Source organism: Taudactylus pleione, unplaced genomic scaffold, assembly GCF_031769625.1.
Source record: "Taudactylus pleione unplaced genomic scaffold, aTauple2 ptg000179l, whole genome shotgun sequence".
NCBI lineage: Eukaryota > Metazoa > Chordata > Amphibia > Anura > Myobatrachidae > Taudactylus > Taudactylus pleione.
In genome coordinates, this window is record NW_028284581.1 from 323,419 (window position 1) to 341,584 (window position 18,166).

General features: G+C 39.3%; 1 protein-coding gene across 1 annotated transcript in view; it reads left to right on the forward strand.

The window, feature by feature from the left end:
- MYLIP (myosin regulatory light chain interacting protein) overlaps positions 1-16,545 on the forward strand; it is a 29,225-nt gene extending 12,680 nt beyond the window's left edge. Inside the window, exons 3-7 of the mRNA XM_088475829.1 lie at positions 5,279-5,464; positions 8,416-8,613; positions 9,801-9,965; positions 11,530-11,944; positions 14,740-16,545. Coding sequence (XP_088331955.1) covers positions 5,279-5,464; positions 8,416-8,613; positions 9,801-9,965; positions 11,530-11,944; positions 14,740-14,829 — 1,054 coding nt within the window. The 3' untranslated portion in view covers positions 14,830-16,545. The remainder of the gene's footprint in view (positions 1-5,278; positions 5,465-8,415; positions 8,614-9,800; positions 9,966-11,529; positions 11,945-14,739) is intronic.
- The last annotated feature ends 1,621 nt before the right edge of the window (positions 16,546-18,166 follow it).

Here is an 18,166-nt window from a genome sequence, read left to right on the forward strand (position 1 = left end):
TAATACAGCTGTACTGTTAGATATCCTATAAATATACAGTTTCCATTTGTGACTCTTTACCCTTCTTGGCAGCTTGATATACTGCATTTTATATGGGAGGACATGAATGGTCTAAGACTGCTGCCCCACTGCTAATTGCACAGAGGTAATTCCGCTCGTATATCGCCAATCATTAAATATTGGTATCTTTGCTCGCCCTATATTACATTGCCAGCCCATATATAAGTTTTTAGTTAAGTTTAGGGCTTGCAAAAAAAATAAGCAACAATCGTGCAGTTTCTGGATGATTGATGCAATTCTATGTAACAGAGGTCCTATTTTTTAATGTAGTAATGCAGGAGTTATTGTAGATATCTTCCATGTTACTGGAAGTTTCAGAACAGGCCATAGTCTATAGAATGTATGGGACCATTGGGACTGTCCTAATTATCAAGCTTCATAAGCAAAACCTTTACGGAGCTTGATAGATTTTTTTTTTTTTTTGTTGTTGTTTACAAAAAACTATTTTTATTTATTCAAAACATACAGAAATAGGCAGACACTATCCGCCTACCTCTGTGACATCACAAATTGGAAAGAAGTTGGCTGGTCTAAAGAAAAAGTTAGTTAGATGTGTGGGGCACCATTTTAGTTATATGTATGAAGTTCTGCCCAGAGAAATTCTCGTTTATATGTGTTCTTGGACTACATCGATTTAAAGTGCTGCATATTTGTCAGCACTTTGGAGGCAACAAATTGTTTTAGAGACATATATATATATATATATATATATATATATATATATATATATATATATCTCACTAATCCATGGCACTCACCATTCCTAGATTTGGGGTGCAACATGGTATGTGACCACATTGTTTAAATAGAAATCACAGGGGCTCTGCACTCACCATAATAACTAACAATAATAATAATAAACATAATATGGTATGCTTGGTAACTGTCTCACATTTAAAAGCAAAGTTGCTGTGAGCTTTAAACCTTGATAGCATACCCTGAGTGTAACACTAATGTGATGGCTATGTCCATATTATAATTCTGAGCAATAGAGTAGGAACTTGCAGTAAAGTGGGGTCCCGTGACGCGGGCTGCAAGCTTAAATGCATTGATCAATTCATGAACCAAAACTCCACAGTTTATTATGTTTATTATTAGTTATTATGGTGAGTGCAGAGCCCCTGTGATTTCTATTTAAACAATGTGGTCACATACCATGTTGCACCCCAAATCTAGGAATGGTGAGTGCCGTGGATTAGTGCTTTTTTGTTTATTATGATTAATTTTTATAATTAATCATTTTTGTGATCACATTTTCTCATGCACCCCTTCTAACTAGTTATCTAACTTGTGTCAGCTGTTTTCCTAGGTGCTTTGCAACAGGTGTGCTTCTTCCCAGCGCTGGCCGATCATTAAGCATGGTACGCTGACATGTAGGGTGCCAGACACCCTGCACAGCACAGAGTATAAAACCCCATCCATCCGCTCTACTTGGGCTCAAACTGAAGTAAGGGGAGAGGGAGGCGCACGAGAAATGTGCTGCTTTCCCAGCTGTAATCAGGTCTGTCCGTCCCTGCCTCTAGCCATACACTTTATATATTCAATATTGTGTGTATTTAATGTTGCAGTGCTGTGTAAAATGTTGCTCCTTTTTATAAATATTGTAACTAGACGACTTTTGTAGTTAACTTGAATTGGTGTACCTTCCTGTTGCAATGCTCCTTTTCTTCCAACTTGTCAAAACTGTGAACATTATAAATCTAACTCAAAATAACATAGGCTACCTATCATGAAGTAAAAGCATAAAAGTAATTCTATTTGTGTGTGTGTGTGTGTGTGTGTGTGTTTTAACTGTGAAACAGATGCAGATTCACACCCAAGCTAACTTTATCACTTCTTGAAAGTGCCTGAAAAGGATTTTTACTTCACATGTAATAACATCATCAAATAATCTGTTAATGGGAGGGCAGAACTGCAACGTTTCTATATGAGAAAACTGAACAATTCATATATAGTAATTCATCACAACACGGCATAAGTGACTGAGACTAAAATGTTGCTCACTTAATCTGTTCATAACAATCTAGTTAAAAGCCTGTTATAATTCAAAGATGTGTTTGTGTGTTATTGACTTAGAACTGAGAATAGTGTTGTTTTTTTTTACATTTATATCTTATAGTGGATATCCAACAGACAACTAACCTTGAAACTCTACTTTAAAAAAAATAAATATATCTCTAGAAGTTATTTATGCAAATTAAATTTTCTCATCAGCGACATGGGAGCTCTTAACCTATTGGTGTTTGCACTAATAAATGCTGCAGTGGGGGGGGTTTATGTAAGTGTTAGTGGTAGTCCATGATGTCTTGGGCATTCATCATATTAACAATACATATTCAAAGCTCTACCACAGTCTCATGCGCTGTGATATGCATGCGACGGATTATTTATTAGAATATAAAACTGCCAACATGCTCCAAAGCACATTGCTATGGAAGCTTACAGTGCTCCTGCTGCTAAGGATGCAGACAACTAAAATGCCTTGTTGCGTTTGACTTTTTTTAAATATTTTTACATCCACTCTCTCCTCTTGTGGAGAGCCATAGTTTGTGTGAGTGCTTTTATGTCAGATTATATTAGATAATGCCATAATCTTTGGATAGATATACTTCTTTTTTTTTTTTTTTTTTTAAAGTATACATTTAGTCCATAGTACAAAAAATGTAATGTAAGCATGGGTCTTGGACGTCTCAAGGCTAACCAGGCTAGCGCCATAGGCACCTGAGATGTCATACCAAGCTTATTACATTTCTGCTGGCAACTAAATGTCACTGCAGAGTTTTCTGCCACGAGGACCAACAAACATGTAGGGTACAATGACAATAAGTGTCCAGCACAGTGGCCATATTATGATCAGCAGTATGTCTTTACCAGGGAATGACTTTCAAACAAGTTGCCGCACACTGAAAAATTTATATTTTTAAGTAAATTTTTGTATAATCTAGTGTGGAATACTGAGATGACTCATTAAAACCCCTTCAATATTTTATTATACATTTTGTTTAAGAAACTTTTGATGGAGCCTAAAATTGTTACTTGGTTGTAATAAATACTATGTAGACTTTCGGGATCTGTACAGATGGAGTATATTCCTTGAATGGCAGGGACACAGACACAGGCACACACACACACGCAGTGGAATATCACTCTTTGTGCTATATGACTAGACCAATTGTGTGTTATCTGTAATTGCTCCACAAACCTTTCAGTAGAACATGGTTATCTTCAAAAACTTTTAGCTTTAAGTAAGAAGAATTGCCAGGTTTAAAAAAAAAAAAAAAAAAAATGTCTGAAATGGAACTGGGTGCTGGGCAGACCTGCCTTACAGCTGGGTTATGATGGATAGATTTCTGTGAGCACACTATACTTTTCAGGCTGAATTGGAATTAAAACAAGTTACTTAAATTTGAATATTTTAGTTATCTATTAATACTTTATATTTGATCTAAACAAAGAGAAGATGTGTAGTCAGCCTACTTTTAGTTGTACGGACAATTGTGCCAACGATGCGGTCTATATCCTAACCGCGGAGATTCCGACGGCCAGAATCCCGGCTCCAGGATCCCGAATGTAAATACTGCGGAGGAAGGGGGGGTTAGGTACTAGCAGGAGGGAAAGGTTTAGTGTGCGGGGATGTTAGGTTTAGGCACTAGTGGGACAGGTTAGGTTATGGCACTGGGGAGGGAGAGGTGGAGGGTTAGGATACCAACAGACAGGTCTCTGTATCCTAACCCTGTTGGGATGCCGGCATCAGAATTCTGCCCTCTGGGATTTCAAGCACCGGCATCCCATACCCATCCCTTGTGCCAATGCTTGTTATAAACTGACTGACTTTTGTGCTTGTGCATAGATATCTGATTTGAAAAGGTGATGTGTACTCATTTATTAACATATATATTTTATATATATAATATAAATATAGTGCCTACTTATGTTACACAGATTTTACAGATACTATTTGATTATCCACATCAGTCCCTGAGACAGTGGAACTTACTATACAAATGCAGTACCAGTCCAACAAATACAGGGGGAGATGTACTAGGCTCTGAAAAGTGATAAAGAACCAGCCATGTTACAGGCTGTGTTTGAAAAATGACATTTGGAAGCTGATTGGCTGGAGGTTTATCACTCTCCAGTTTCACTTTTCAGAGCTTAGTACATCTGGCCCACAGTATGTTGAACATACAAATTCCACACTGGTAGGAAGTACCCTGGTAAGAATGAAACCTATAGCCCCAGTGCTAACCATTATGTCAACGTGCTTTCCAGATATATAGCCTTACTATGGCCTATTTTAATGCCAAATGTAGCACTGCAGTATTCTTCCAGACTGTCTCTTCTACAGTATGTGGTTTTCTTTTTGTCCTATTACATAAGTCTGACATGGCAAAAGCATCCTGTTAATGTAATGTCCCGTGATGCCATTGTGTTTTTATCAATTTCTTACAGGTATGCTTTATTACGTGGTCCCTTGTTTGTAACATAACACAATTACAAAATAAATCAGTGTGCTTCTCTTTGAAATTCTCCTGTTTATGTTTCTACACTAAATATTTGTAGAAGTCTGTCATAACCGGACGTCAGTGTGTGACTATTCATTCCACGTTTCCAGGAGCCGGCCACATTTGTTTTTTCTCAAAATAATGTGTCAATGATCCACACTAATGATCTGTTTCTATGCTTCTCTATTGTGGTCATTGGGAACAATATGTACTTGTCATTTTATAATTTTTTTTTTTTTTTTTTGTATAATTTCTCCAAGTTCATTTTTTTATTTAAAATTGTAGGATAAGAAATTTAGTTTTCTGCCAGCTAAACCAAAAGGTCAGCCTTAAACACCTATGAGGCAGTGATTCATATGCCACTAACTCACAAGTTTTATGTTTCTAGTAGTGTTTACCTCTAGTGAAAACCCATAAACAGGAATGGAACCTATTGGTATTGGTTCTGATGACACCATATCCACTTATGCCTGTGGTTGGGAAAGTCTTCCTGCTGTATGTGCCTTGTTGTGGAGTGTCCTCCAAGGACCAACCCCACCTCCACCTAAAGCCATTTCTTATGATTTGATTGCAAAATGTAATGTTATGTCTGATTAATAGATAAAATATACTGTGACTATTTTAGTGATGGATTATTTGCATATTTTATTTAAGTATTAGTCTGCCTTGTTGTAACAATTGTCTGTGTATTTTATTTTTTTGTCCTCTATTAGACACATGTTTTTCCTGCACATAAAGGATGATCTACTGGCTGGCCGTTTGCCGTGTTCTCCAGAGCAGGCAGTGGAGCTGAGTGCCCTGCTGGCCCAAATGGAGTATGGAGATTATAATCAGAACACTGCCCAATATAGCTACCAGAATTTCTGCACAAGGGAGCTTGGAACTTCCACATTGGAAAGGTAGACTGACTCTATTTATTTGCTACCCCTCGAGGCCCATGCACACAAGCATTGAAGACTACACATGTTAAAGTGAAGACAATGCACATGGTTATGTCTGTTTTAACAGCACATTGGATGCATGTTTGTTATAATTCCAAGCATCTCTGCAGCATAGTTGACTATATTTAATGAATGCTCCCATAGAACTGTATGATGTTGTACAGTATTATCGTTCATTAATACTGCCAGGAATGTCACTATTAAGGCTTGTCTGTGCATGTACATGTGAATTTGCAGTTCTCTGCATCAAAGCATTCACATGCTTAACATACTTATTTGTGCAAGGCCTCCAACTCTTTTGAGATTCAATACATTATGTAATTATTCTAAAATCAAAATGACCCTCTGTTTTTTGTTTTTTTTTTAACCAAAAATGTTATGACCTCATAGGAGGAACCCAATATTCATGCTGGCACTGAGCATTTCTGTGTATGACATTTGTCTGCAATAAAGAGGGGAGGTGGCATGACGAGAGCACCCCAATGATTTAAAAAATTGGCTCCTATGGATGCCATATACAGGAATGTTATATTCCTGTGCTCTGCTTAGTTTAATTCATGTTTGAAGGATATGATCCTCTAAATGGCTTTGTGTTAAGTTAGAAGGCAATGGACCCTGATGTAAAATATGAAATAACACCAGTAGCCTTTCTTGGCTGCTCCTATTCTTCTCCAATAATTCTTGTCTGCCCTCCTCCTCCTGTTTGGGCTGCTCATGATGTATATTGTCCCCCCACCATTGCTTATTTCACTTCCCTTCCAACTGGTGCACCTCCTCCTATTAATCAACTACTGATTAGGTGTGATGGGGGGGAATGTTGGTGTCTGCATGAATATTGGGGTTGCTCAAACACGCCCAGATCTGGCTCCTATGATGGCATCAAATTTTAGGTTCAAAAGTTAAAAATGGCACAAAACTTGGTCTTTTTATTGATGTAATAGAATATGATACATTACTGCCTAAAAAGTTGTTAGAATCCAATTACTGTATTTACCAGTAGTACAAAGAGAGTATATTCTGAATCCCATCATTGTATATACGTTTTTAACATGTACACAGGGCGTATCTATAATGGGTGGAGGGTGGGCGATGCACACGGCCCCTGGGTCACACCCTGCACCCATAGTTTGTCATACTTACCTCTCCGAAGTCCAGTGTCGGGTCTCCCAGCGCTGTTCAAACGCTGGAAAATGGAGGGTTTTTTTACGGCGTTTTGCGCATGCGGTGTGAGATCGCCGGGAAAATGGCGGCCGCACCATTTCCCCAGTCTATTGATTCTGCGGTGTCCGGCCAGCCGTGTCAGTCGGCTGCCGGACACCGGAGTTAGAGGAGGGGGCCCATGACGGGGGATGCACATTGGCCTCCTCCTCTCTAAAGATGCCCCTGCATGTACATATGCAAATATCAGTCCTATTTACGCATGTCCTTCATATCTCATTAGAAGATGTATTTAGAATAGTTTTACTCAATCATAGTTGTCTTATGATAAAAAAAAACAAAGCAATGCACTAAATATAAGTCTGGGTGTTTCTAGCACATATCCACAGAGCACACACATTATAATGTTCTTAGTCTCTGTTACAAGATAATATTTACTTATTCTGTTACTTCAGGCTGTAATAAGTATGTTGTGATTGAATTATAAACCTGACATGAATCTAATCCTGGAAGGTGTAGGCAGGTAGTTAAATTTAGACAAGTTGTTCTGTCCTAGTTCTAATTACATAACTTACATCCGCTTTAAGACATTGCCTTGCAGAATGTATTTGTTTAGGAAATGTATTCTGTACAAATAGCCACCCTAAACACGGGTGTGGAAAACTGGAGCGGACGATGTGTACAGTAAGCAGTAAACACAGTGCACATCCTATTTATTTTTATGACCTAGTACTATGGTGAGAATCATCCTTAGGTAACACCCTCTTAGAGCTGGAAGTCTCATTCCTAAGGAACACACACCCCATATTTGTAGTATACAATTAGATGACCTAAGGGAAATTAAGTGGTAATCTGTCACTAAGGGATATATTTACTATTGGGTGATTTGTCAAAGACACCAATGATCGAGGACATTGACCGATAGATTTAAAGCGGCAAACCAGCCAGGTATAGCATTTATTTCTGTTGCTGCTTTAAAACTATAGGTTAAAGCCATTGATCATTGGCAGCTTTGACAAACCACCCAATAGTAAATATGTTCCAAGTATCTGCAATTTTAACTATTTTTTGAAGGTTTTTATTTAGTATCTAGTTACCTTATTCCATTATGTCATTACTTATTTTATAATCACTTCAAATGAGGAAACTACAGAGTTCTGATGACCACACTTGCAGGTAGAAGGCTTAGTGACTTGAATGGTAAACATTTTTTTTTGTTTGTTTTTAATAATTGTCAAAAGCTACGTCTCTGGCCATGATCTTGTCCAGTGAAGTTAATACTAGGGTCCATATTAGCTCCTCAGTTTGTATTGCACACTTCTGGTTTACTCTATTGATAACCATTTGCAGTCGTCTTATTTTATTTTACTGTTAATACTGTTACAAAAATAAATAAAATGGATTAGGAATAATGTGCATATGGAATGTAAATGGTGTCTACATTTCTAGTTTATCTACTTAGCAAAATCTCTTGTTGCAGTAATAAGATTATGCTATAGCAATACTTTCATGCTGTGCACTGTAAGAGTGTAGGCCATCCATGAGAAGATTAATAGAAAATGCACAATATATGCTGCTTTTATATAGCTAATCTGCACGCATAGATTAGTTATCATTTCATCTTACATTGTCAGCAAGCCTCAACATGGTTACGTCTTACTTTAACTAGTAAACAACAGTTTTTGCCATTAAGCTTACTGCATGTGTGTGAGTACAGACTAAACTCCCTGTCTACATTTGTATCATTACAGTATTATTAAAAAGCATAAGAGTTTGGAAGGACTCAGCCAGGCCTCTGGGGAATACCAGGTTCTTCAGATTGTATCCACGCAAGAGAACTATGGGGTAGAGTGGCATTCTGTGAGAGATGCAGAGGGACAAAAGCTTGTAATCGGCATCGGCCCTGAAGGTGTATCCATCTGCAGAGAAGACTTCAGCCAAATTAATAGGTAGTTATTATGTATTGCCCTTGGAAGAACACTGTATTATTGTTCCTAACTTCCACCTGGCATTTGTGGGTTGTTAAAAATAAAAGGAGTAAATATGTGTGCGTGTGTATGTATATATTAAATGCTTCCTGTTTTGGTTTATTTGAGGACAGAACAGTACAGTTACTGACGCCTTAAGTCTCTGTTTATACATACTGAGAAAAGGGTACAGTTCTTGAAAGTTTTGTTTTTATAGTATGTTTTGGCTCTGCTAGCTACATTATTTTTTAATATACTGTTTAACTTTGACTTGTTTGTATTAGACATTAAAGGCGGAATTCAGTTGTTTGTGGCCCCCTTCGCACCCGACTGAGCTATTCAAATGTTGCACCCGTCGGGCGCGAACAGCTGCCAGCGCCGGCATTTCAGCTCACACCCACCCTGGGAGTGGCCAGTTGAAATGCGTGAAAAGCGACCCAGGTGGCACTTTTCGTGATCGTGCCCAGCACTTTGGTCGGGTGTAGCCCATTTACGTAGCTAAATCTGACCTCTTTGTGCGCAACTGACAGGAAGATAGCAATCTAATATCAACCCGCAGTCTCCCGTCGCTTTAGGATGTGAGAGCCGGCGCGATAAAACAATTGAATTGCGCTCTAAGTGACCTGGGCATACAGTACAATCCGTTGTGTCCAATTGGAAGTGTAGTAGTTTTTCATTATTAATCACCATAATTTCTGTGATGTGATTTTGTTTTTTAGCATTTAAGAATATAAATATAAATTTGATTTTTCTTGGAAGTGCATTCAAAAGCACCATGTACTCTATTTTTCTTTTTTATAATCTCTATTCTTTCACTTTCCACTTAATGGAATGCTGCCAAACTTGTAATTTTACCCAAAAGAACCTAGTTATTTTTTTCCCCCAAATTGTATGCCATCGCAGACTTGTGAATGATGGAATTTAATAGGTAATAGAAAATTACTTTTGTGTTGTAATGAGAAATCCGAGTGGGCAACAACTGCCAGGGGCTGAAAGATGCAAGATACCTCTGGATGTGTCCCGGTAGCCATGTCTGGGAAAGCAAAGTAATACACTGGCCCAGAACTTATAGAGCTGAATTCTTGGTGGTAGAACATGCTACTGCCTCGTGAAGTGATGTGTACATTTCTGCTAGGTGATGTATATTTATTTTTGTTCATATCTATTAGGATTACCTATCCAATTATACAAATGGCAACTCAATCAGGGAAGAATGTGTACTTGACGATAACAAAGGAGTCTGCAAATAGTTTGGTCCTTCTCTTTAAAGTGGTCAGCACCAGAGCAGCCAGCGGACTATACAGGGCGATAACTGAAACGCATGCATTCTACAGGTTAGTATGCCCGGCAAGCCAACCATGGTAACACACTGGGGCACATGTACAAAGCTCTAGAGAGTGATAAATTGGACAGTGATAAACTACCAGCCACTCAGCTCCTAACTGACATGTTATACAAGCTGTGTTTGAAAAATGACAGGAGCTGAATGGTGGTTTATCACTCTCTCTATATTATCACTTTACAGAGCTTAGTACATCTACCCCATACTGTTTTTTTTTTTGTTTTTTTTTTATTAATTTATTTTTATACATTTTAACAAATGTTAACTTGGAGCCTGATTCAGAGTTGTAAGTAAACCGTCTGGTTACATACAACTATGATGTTTGGCATTCTGGGCATGCGCAGGATCTGTACCACACGTGTGCAGATATGTGCCTGCCATGGTGTTCGCAGTGCCCTCTTAGCCACATCATGACTGACCTGCTGCAGCCGTTTAGGGACTGGGAAGGTGGCAGTGACAGCCAGTGTCCCAGAAAATGAGGGAGTGTTTGCCCCATCTTCTGGACTTGCCGAAGCCAGCTGCTGCGTCCTTGGATGCGGCATCACTGGCCCTGGCAGCGTGAAACATACGGCCATCCTGCGTAACCTATAGGCTACTCAGATGACCAATGTTCACCAGGTGATCAGGTGGCTGTGTCTCCGGACTAGACGGCAGATGGCATCTTATTACTGGCTGCTTTTTGCATTTTTTAGCACAGCTGCAGCGTACAACTCAGCATCAGACCCTTAATTGCAATCGTAGATAATTACTACCAAATGATTACATACTTTGTACATTGATAATGTTATATAAGTTAACAATTACATAATAAATAAATAGGAATTAATAATTAAGTTAAGTTTCTTATGTAGCGCAACATTTTCCGTTGCGCTTCACAATTGGAAACATTAATAGAACAAAACTGGGTAATAACAGACAGACAGACCCTGCCTGCAATCTCTTGTTTGTTAATCGTAGATTAAATATAGCCTTTCCCAAGAGACTGCTAGGCCTAACACATTTTTATGGGTTTAGGGGATGATTGAGAGTAGGGAGCAAAGCAAACAAAGGAGCAGCTCCTGCACCTAGACTAACCATGCTGCACAGCGAGGGGCACAATTACATTTTGTTTTCTGATTACAGGGTAAATACTGGCTGCTTTTTGTAAATATCGAACAGCTTTATTTTTACACTGTAATTTAGAGGTCTGCTAGGACGGAATGGGTATGAAATACCGCCGGCCGCATGGCATCACTACGATCGGGGCGCCGGTCTCCCGGCGTCGGGGAAATGCAGGCGTCTACATCTAGACGCCCGGCATTTCACCCTTGCCGGGATATGATAGTCGGGAAGTCGGCTGCCGGTATTTAGGCAGTCGGCTCCCCGATTGCTTCCCGCTAGGACATGCTCCTCCCAAATATACATTTATCTGCACATTTAAATCTGCCCCACCTGCAGTGCAACATGGTTTGTTTTTTACTTTCTCATCTGAATCAGCCCCTTAGTCTACAGTACCTGTGGAATTTGCTGACACACTATGCCTTATGGCTCCCTCTTCTTGTTTCTCTTTGTTTAAGATGTGATACAGTTACGAATGCTGTTATGATGCAATACAGCAGAGATCTTAAAGGACACCTGGCATCGCTCTTCCTGAATGATGATATTAATGTCGGTAAGAAGTATGTGTTTGATATCAGAAGGACATCAAAGGAGGCTTACGATCATGCAAGGAGAACATTGTACAATGCCGGCATTATGGATCTGAGGAGTGACCACAGCGGGCAGAGCTCCCCTCTGAAGACGTCTGAAAGTACTCTGAACTGTAACAGCTGTGAGAGCCTTGGCTGCCAGCAAACAAGGGCACTGCAGGATAGGCTGAGGAAACTGGAAGAGGCAATGCTGTGCATGTTGTGCTGTAACAAAGAAATCAATTCTGCTTTCTGCCCGTGTGGGCATATGGTGTGCTGTGAGGGATGTGCCACCCAATTACAGGTAACTACTACTTTTTAAGGGTCATTTGGTTTTGTTATAACCAGCTTTGTCATTTCATGCTGTAAGATCTATAGAATGTTCAAATATATATTAGTAAGGGAAATCGGATAATAGCTGAAAATCTAAACGTTCTGGAACAATCTTGCATGTATAATCCAAGGAGCAGATTAATGGTTAACTTTAAAGTAGAGCCTGAACATCCTGTTCTCCACTTCATTTGCATACTTAATTTTAAAGAACCATGATGAAAGACTTCGTCCTTTTGACGTTTTAGAAAATCGTAAGAAAGCATTAACTATTAAATTATTTGTAAAGGTTTTCATTTAGTATAAGTTATTTTAATGTGGTATTGTTAAAAGGTTGGTACCATTGGTAGGCTACCTAACCTGGGAGTAGTTGAAGTGGTCGTTAACTTTTTGATATGGATATGGCAGAAGTCCTGCTGATCCATCACGGCATCTTTATACTTCCTGTGCAGACAGAGGGCCTGATTCAGAGCCGGACGCTCTGAACGAGCGCCCGCTCTGAATCAGGGCGTGTGGTTTTTTTTTTTTTTTTCAAAGCGGCCTTTTGGACACTCGCATAGCTGTGGGTTACCACCCACAGCTTATGTGAGCATCCATGATGATGGTCGCGATGGTCAAGACCATCGCGACCATCGGGCTTGCGACGAGACCCTGCGGTAGGGTCTCGGTGACCGCAAGCCCTGGAGTAATTTTGGGTCTGTCAGAGCGTTCCCATGTGAACGCCTCCGTCTGGTAGCCACGACCCTGGCACGCCCACCAAAGGGGGCGTGCTGTCACTCACCATCGACAGCACGCCCCCTTTGGTGCGAGACCCATAACGACGGCTACCCCGTCGTTATTCGGGTCTCGCGCTTGCGCACGACGGAGCTCCCTCCGTCATGCGCACTAGGGCACCATGGACCCACTTGCGAGCGCTCAGCGCTCGCGAGCGGGTCTGAATCAGGCCCAGAGTTAGCATATCACTTCTATACGATAGACTATAATATCCCTATCGCATGCTGTTGTCTAAAAGGATTAAAACTGCTGTGTAAGGTAAATACGGGATGTAGCCGGAATCCTGGCACCAGTATCCCGACCGCCGGCATCCCGAAGGTAAGTATCTGGGTGTTAGGGGGAGGTTAGGGTTAGGTAGCTGGGTTAGGGTTAGGCACCAGGTATGGAGTGTTATGATTAGGGTGCGGGTAGGGGAGGGTTAGGTTTAGGCATTAGGGGGGCAGGTTTGGTTTAGACACTAAGGGGGGAGGTTAGAGTTAGGCATCGGGGTGGGATAGGGTAGGGGTTAGAAAAATACTTACCGTGACCTCCTATGGGTGTCGGGATTCTGGCTGTCGGGATGCAGCTGTCTGTATTCTGACCAGCGGCATCCCGGCAGCCGGGATTTCATACCCAACCCGTAAATACACACTGGTGTTAACATGATGCTTTTCTAATGCATGTTCAGTGCATGTAATCAAAAATGAAAGTAAAAATAATTTTAACAAATGAAACCAAACACACAATTCTATTTTATGTACATTGTTTTTATTTAAGTTGCTTGTTAAATATCATGCGTTACATTGAGAGAATGGTATAAGTGCTATGACATATGGTTTTTGGCTTGAACATAATGTCTTGTCAGACATGTATACAGTTAAATGGTTTTTTTACTACAGATTACGCACACAGTACTTCCAATCTGATTTGCAGACCCCAAAAGGAGATAAGATTTGATGGAAAATAGGCGTTTCTGGCTGAATAGTGCATAGTTTAGGTGGGCAGGGCTTATTTTGTCTAAATGTTGGGAGGTATCTATAAACATTAATGCGTTTTGTACTTACAATAAAAATGCAAAACTCCAGTGTGTACAACAGAAATATGCAAATCTACACATCCATATCTAAGTGGTTGGTATATTTGATCACTTGTCATAACACTTAAGTATAATATGAAAAGTAATACCTTTTTAAATGTTTCTATGGTAACTGCGATATGTTACTTAGACCTCACTCTCCTTGGAAATGCTTTTGTATTGGATAGGATAACATAAAATGGCTGATTCTTGCTATACTTGACAATGGGCCTGATTCACTACCGATCGCAACTGGGATTACGCATGCAATTGGACAATTGTTGTGTTCTACCCATGCGTATACATGCAGTGCGTGAACACTCCACTGTGTTCGGGACTGCGATCTCAGTGACTATGCAGACCCATCGCAGAGTAATAGAGAGGAAGTACCTTTTGGAGGTGTGGGGGGGGGGGTGATCGTCGAAATGCAGGTGTGCCAGTGCATTTGAACGCCGTTGCAGGGGCGTGCATAAATTAGCCACTACGTTGCCATACGCAGCTTGGCCTTTCACCGTGTGCGTTGAGGTTAGCAACTCCTGAGTAAGCACAGACCTTGTGCAAGTAGTGTGCATGAGGCTCCGATGTTACTTGATGGTTTCGCAGACTTGCTAAGTATTACGGATGTGTGTGTGTAAGGTAAAGTGGGCGTCCTTATGTTAGGTTGCGACAGCATTGCGATTGCAATCATTAGCATATCTTCACAGTGAGACTGCGTGCGTATCGGTATTGCGCTCACAATAGCGATCCTTACTGAATCAGGCCCAACGTGTCTTCATAATCAATGAAGTGATGAGCAAAGCTGCAAATTCATGTTCAAACACATGGAGAATTTGTAGTAGTATGCTTTAGAAAAATGTGTTGTGCCCCTAAGCTGTACTATAGTAAGAACAAGTGTAGGCCAAGTGCGTACTACTACTGAGATTCTTTCTTTTTCTTCACAGTGTTGTCCTGTATGCAGGGCTTTGGTGGATCATGTTCAGCACGTTTATTTACCAACGAACACAAGCTTGTTAAATCTGACTGTCATTTGAGAGGATGGGGAATAGGAGATGAAGCCTAAGACACTTTATATGGAAAAAAAAAACACACAAAGTGTATCTATGTACATTTGCCACAAACTACATTACAAAGTGCTACAACCATTGATTTTGCTACAACTAAAGAGTGTTGAAGAGGATAAAACGCATCTACAGTATCTGCAAGAAGACCGCTTCTACAATGAGATGTGTTCTTTCACTTCAGTTTGCCTTGTAAATTTTGTTCATTGAAACAGAACAGGATGATAAACTATTTTATTTTCTTCAAGCTAAATATAGCACAGATCTGTTCCAGTTGTACTGCTAAATCTAGAGAGGGTCTTATGGTAATTCTTGTGTTTGACATATAGCCTGTTTTGTTTTTAAATGGGTGGGTTTTACCATTATCAGGTAAGCTCACGCTAGGCAGACGTTGTGATGGCCTGAACCAATATAGCAGCCTATCAATATATTAGAAATCCGTGCAATGTCAGGTTAGTTCCTATTGAACAGGTAACTGTTTAGGTGACCAGTGATGTTTGCTAGTAAGAAAGGTGTAGATATGTGCATATATGTCTGCCATTGTAAATATGGCTACAATCTGTGCAAACTCTAAACATACATGCCAGTTTTTAATTTACATATGTCTTTCTCCTTTAGTAAAGTTGGTTCTAAGTTTAGGAGGAAGTGCATAAGCCAAAATGAGTTACAAATAATCGTGTGACTGAAATTTCAACACAATCTAGTAACAATTCAGTTCTTAGCAATTGTTGTGTTTTAGGGTAAAGTGTTGTTTTAGGGATGTTTCTTTTGATTTTAATTGCTTTACTTCAATATTTTTATTTGATTCTTAAATTCTTAGAATTGTATCTCCTTTAAACAGTATTAGAAGCTCCTATAGCTGTTGTTAGTCTGCCAATGATTCTTAGTTTGTTTTTAGATTTATTTATTTTTTCTTTTTTTTTTTAAAAAAGGGAGATATTCCATAAGTAGGTCAAGGGACATAATGTTGGTTGCTGGCAGGTTAGACCTAAGTCACACCTCTAGAATGGCCGTTATGGTAAAACCATTGTTATTCAGTATTTGTCCTCCAGTCCTTTTTACTTTCTTACAGACTTCATATGTTTATACACTAGTAATCACAAGCTACCTTTTTTTCTGTGTTTTCAATGTGTATTTTATTATTTTGTACCATGTTCTCCATAACCCTCTGTCTTATGTTGATCTTGGGCATTATGGTCCTGCAGGAAGTTCACTATGTGTGTCTGGTATTGTCTTCACTGAAGATCACTTTGGAAATGGTAAAATACTCCTTTCTAATGAGCCGGACTCTTGCCACAGTGAGTGTTGGACATTGATCTACTCCGATACAGTAGATAGGTGGCCATTATGGTGCAATACCCAAAAGCTGGGAAAATTTACACTGTCACTTTATGGAAAGATGTTCTTTATATACCTTTCTTATTGCCTTAATGTAGCAGTAATCTGTTCCTTATGCATTTTTGTTTCTTTGCACAGACATTTTGTCAAAATGAATTTGAGATGGATCTACTTTTGTATGGCACATTGATGTATAGCCTCATATTCCAAGAGATATTTATTTTTTCACTTTGTAAAATTATGGATTTTGCTTCCACATTCAGCAATGGAGTCATATCCTGTATAGTGTGGTAGACATTATCTTGTCTTTTTATATTTAGTTTATTAAATTAAATAAAGGATTTCTGAAGAGATTGTGGTTGTGTGTTTTTCTCCTGCTGGATTTATCTGTCACCATGTTCCTGGTTACTACTATACTAAACGGCCCTCACATATTCCATCAATTTATAAGACTGAAAAGATCAAAGATCTGTTGCTGAGATTGTGTCTAACAGTGCAAATATGCAGATTAGTGGTGCAGTCCACAAAAATAACTGCTTCCATAGAATACATTTATTATGCGTCCTTTGTCTTTATGACAGCTTTACACTGGAAAATGCACGGTTGTCAACCAAGATGACAGATCTAAAACTGTTTACAATGGACTTGTGTATTCCAAAATGGGAACCTGGCAGTTTCTCAAAGCATAGAATATAAATGAGACTTATCTTAATTATACATGCCAAAATGGCAGCACCCCGGTGTTGGATTAGGATAAGGGTTGTTGGCGTAGTAACCTGGAGTGCAGAGCCATCTCCTCTTGTTAGTAATGCAGGTACTATTACTTTTTATCACCTCATTGTCCCCACAGGTAATGAAGGCTACTAAGGGTTCATAGATAAGTAATGGGCATTTTTTCTGTTTCCTTATGGGATAAATAATAGTCTAAACATAAAAGTAATTGGTCAATGATATTTATTACTGCTCTATTTGCAACAGGCTAAAGGTTACCAGCGATAGATTTCCTGGGGTGTCAAAATGTTTTTATGCAACAGGAAAGAGACAATGGGGTACTAAGCAGCAGTACATTATGCTATGTAATAATGTGTGCAAAGTTGCCTATCCTGAACATGAGTTAGGCAAGACACGGGTATGCATTTTATATCTATTTTATAGTAGCAATGTCCTGAGCAGATGTAGATAATTGGTAACAACTTGAACATCAACTGTTTTTGGTATTTTCCATTTCAACTAGGGAAAATGAAAACTGGTAGTGGTAAGGCTCATGGAGCTCAATGACCTGAGTAATAAGTATGTAAATTACATACAAACATTTTTGTATAATTGTGGCTTTGGTGTAAAATGTGTTCCACCTCATTATCACTTTACGTCCGTTGTATGTAGACTGAAAAACCCACTATTCAAGTTCTGATGTTAGTCATCAACTTTCTAACTTTTAATTACCCATGATGAGTTAAATTGGCCAATTTACACACACAATGCTGTCATTAAATGCTATGTCTAAATATACACACCCCAAATGACTTATGCAGTAGTTTCAATTGGTGATTTAAACCTGCTCCAATGTGTAACCTAAATTATTTGACCTATTTTTTTTTTTTTTTTTTAAGGAATGTATTTAGGAGGTTTGGTAAGATTTAATCCCAGACAAGAATGTGAAGTCACCAAATGGAAGAGTGCCAGATTGGTGCACTAAAATATAAATCTATTCCTGATGTCAAGTAGCAACATACCAAAGAGATGTCTTAGCTCTGGGATTTGGATACTGAAACAATATACTGTATATTCTAACATGCTAATTTGACATAATAAGTTTTTGGCAGAGCTGTGCAGCTGGGTTTTATTCTACCATCCCTCTCATCACCCATTCCATCTTGAAAGAATTTTGACATTTGAAATGTGCCTTTTTGTTTCTTCCATGGATGGTGCAGTACAGTAGCACAACAGACTACCGGCAATACTGGAGCCTGTA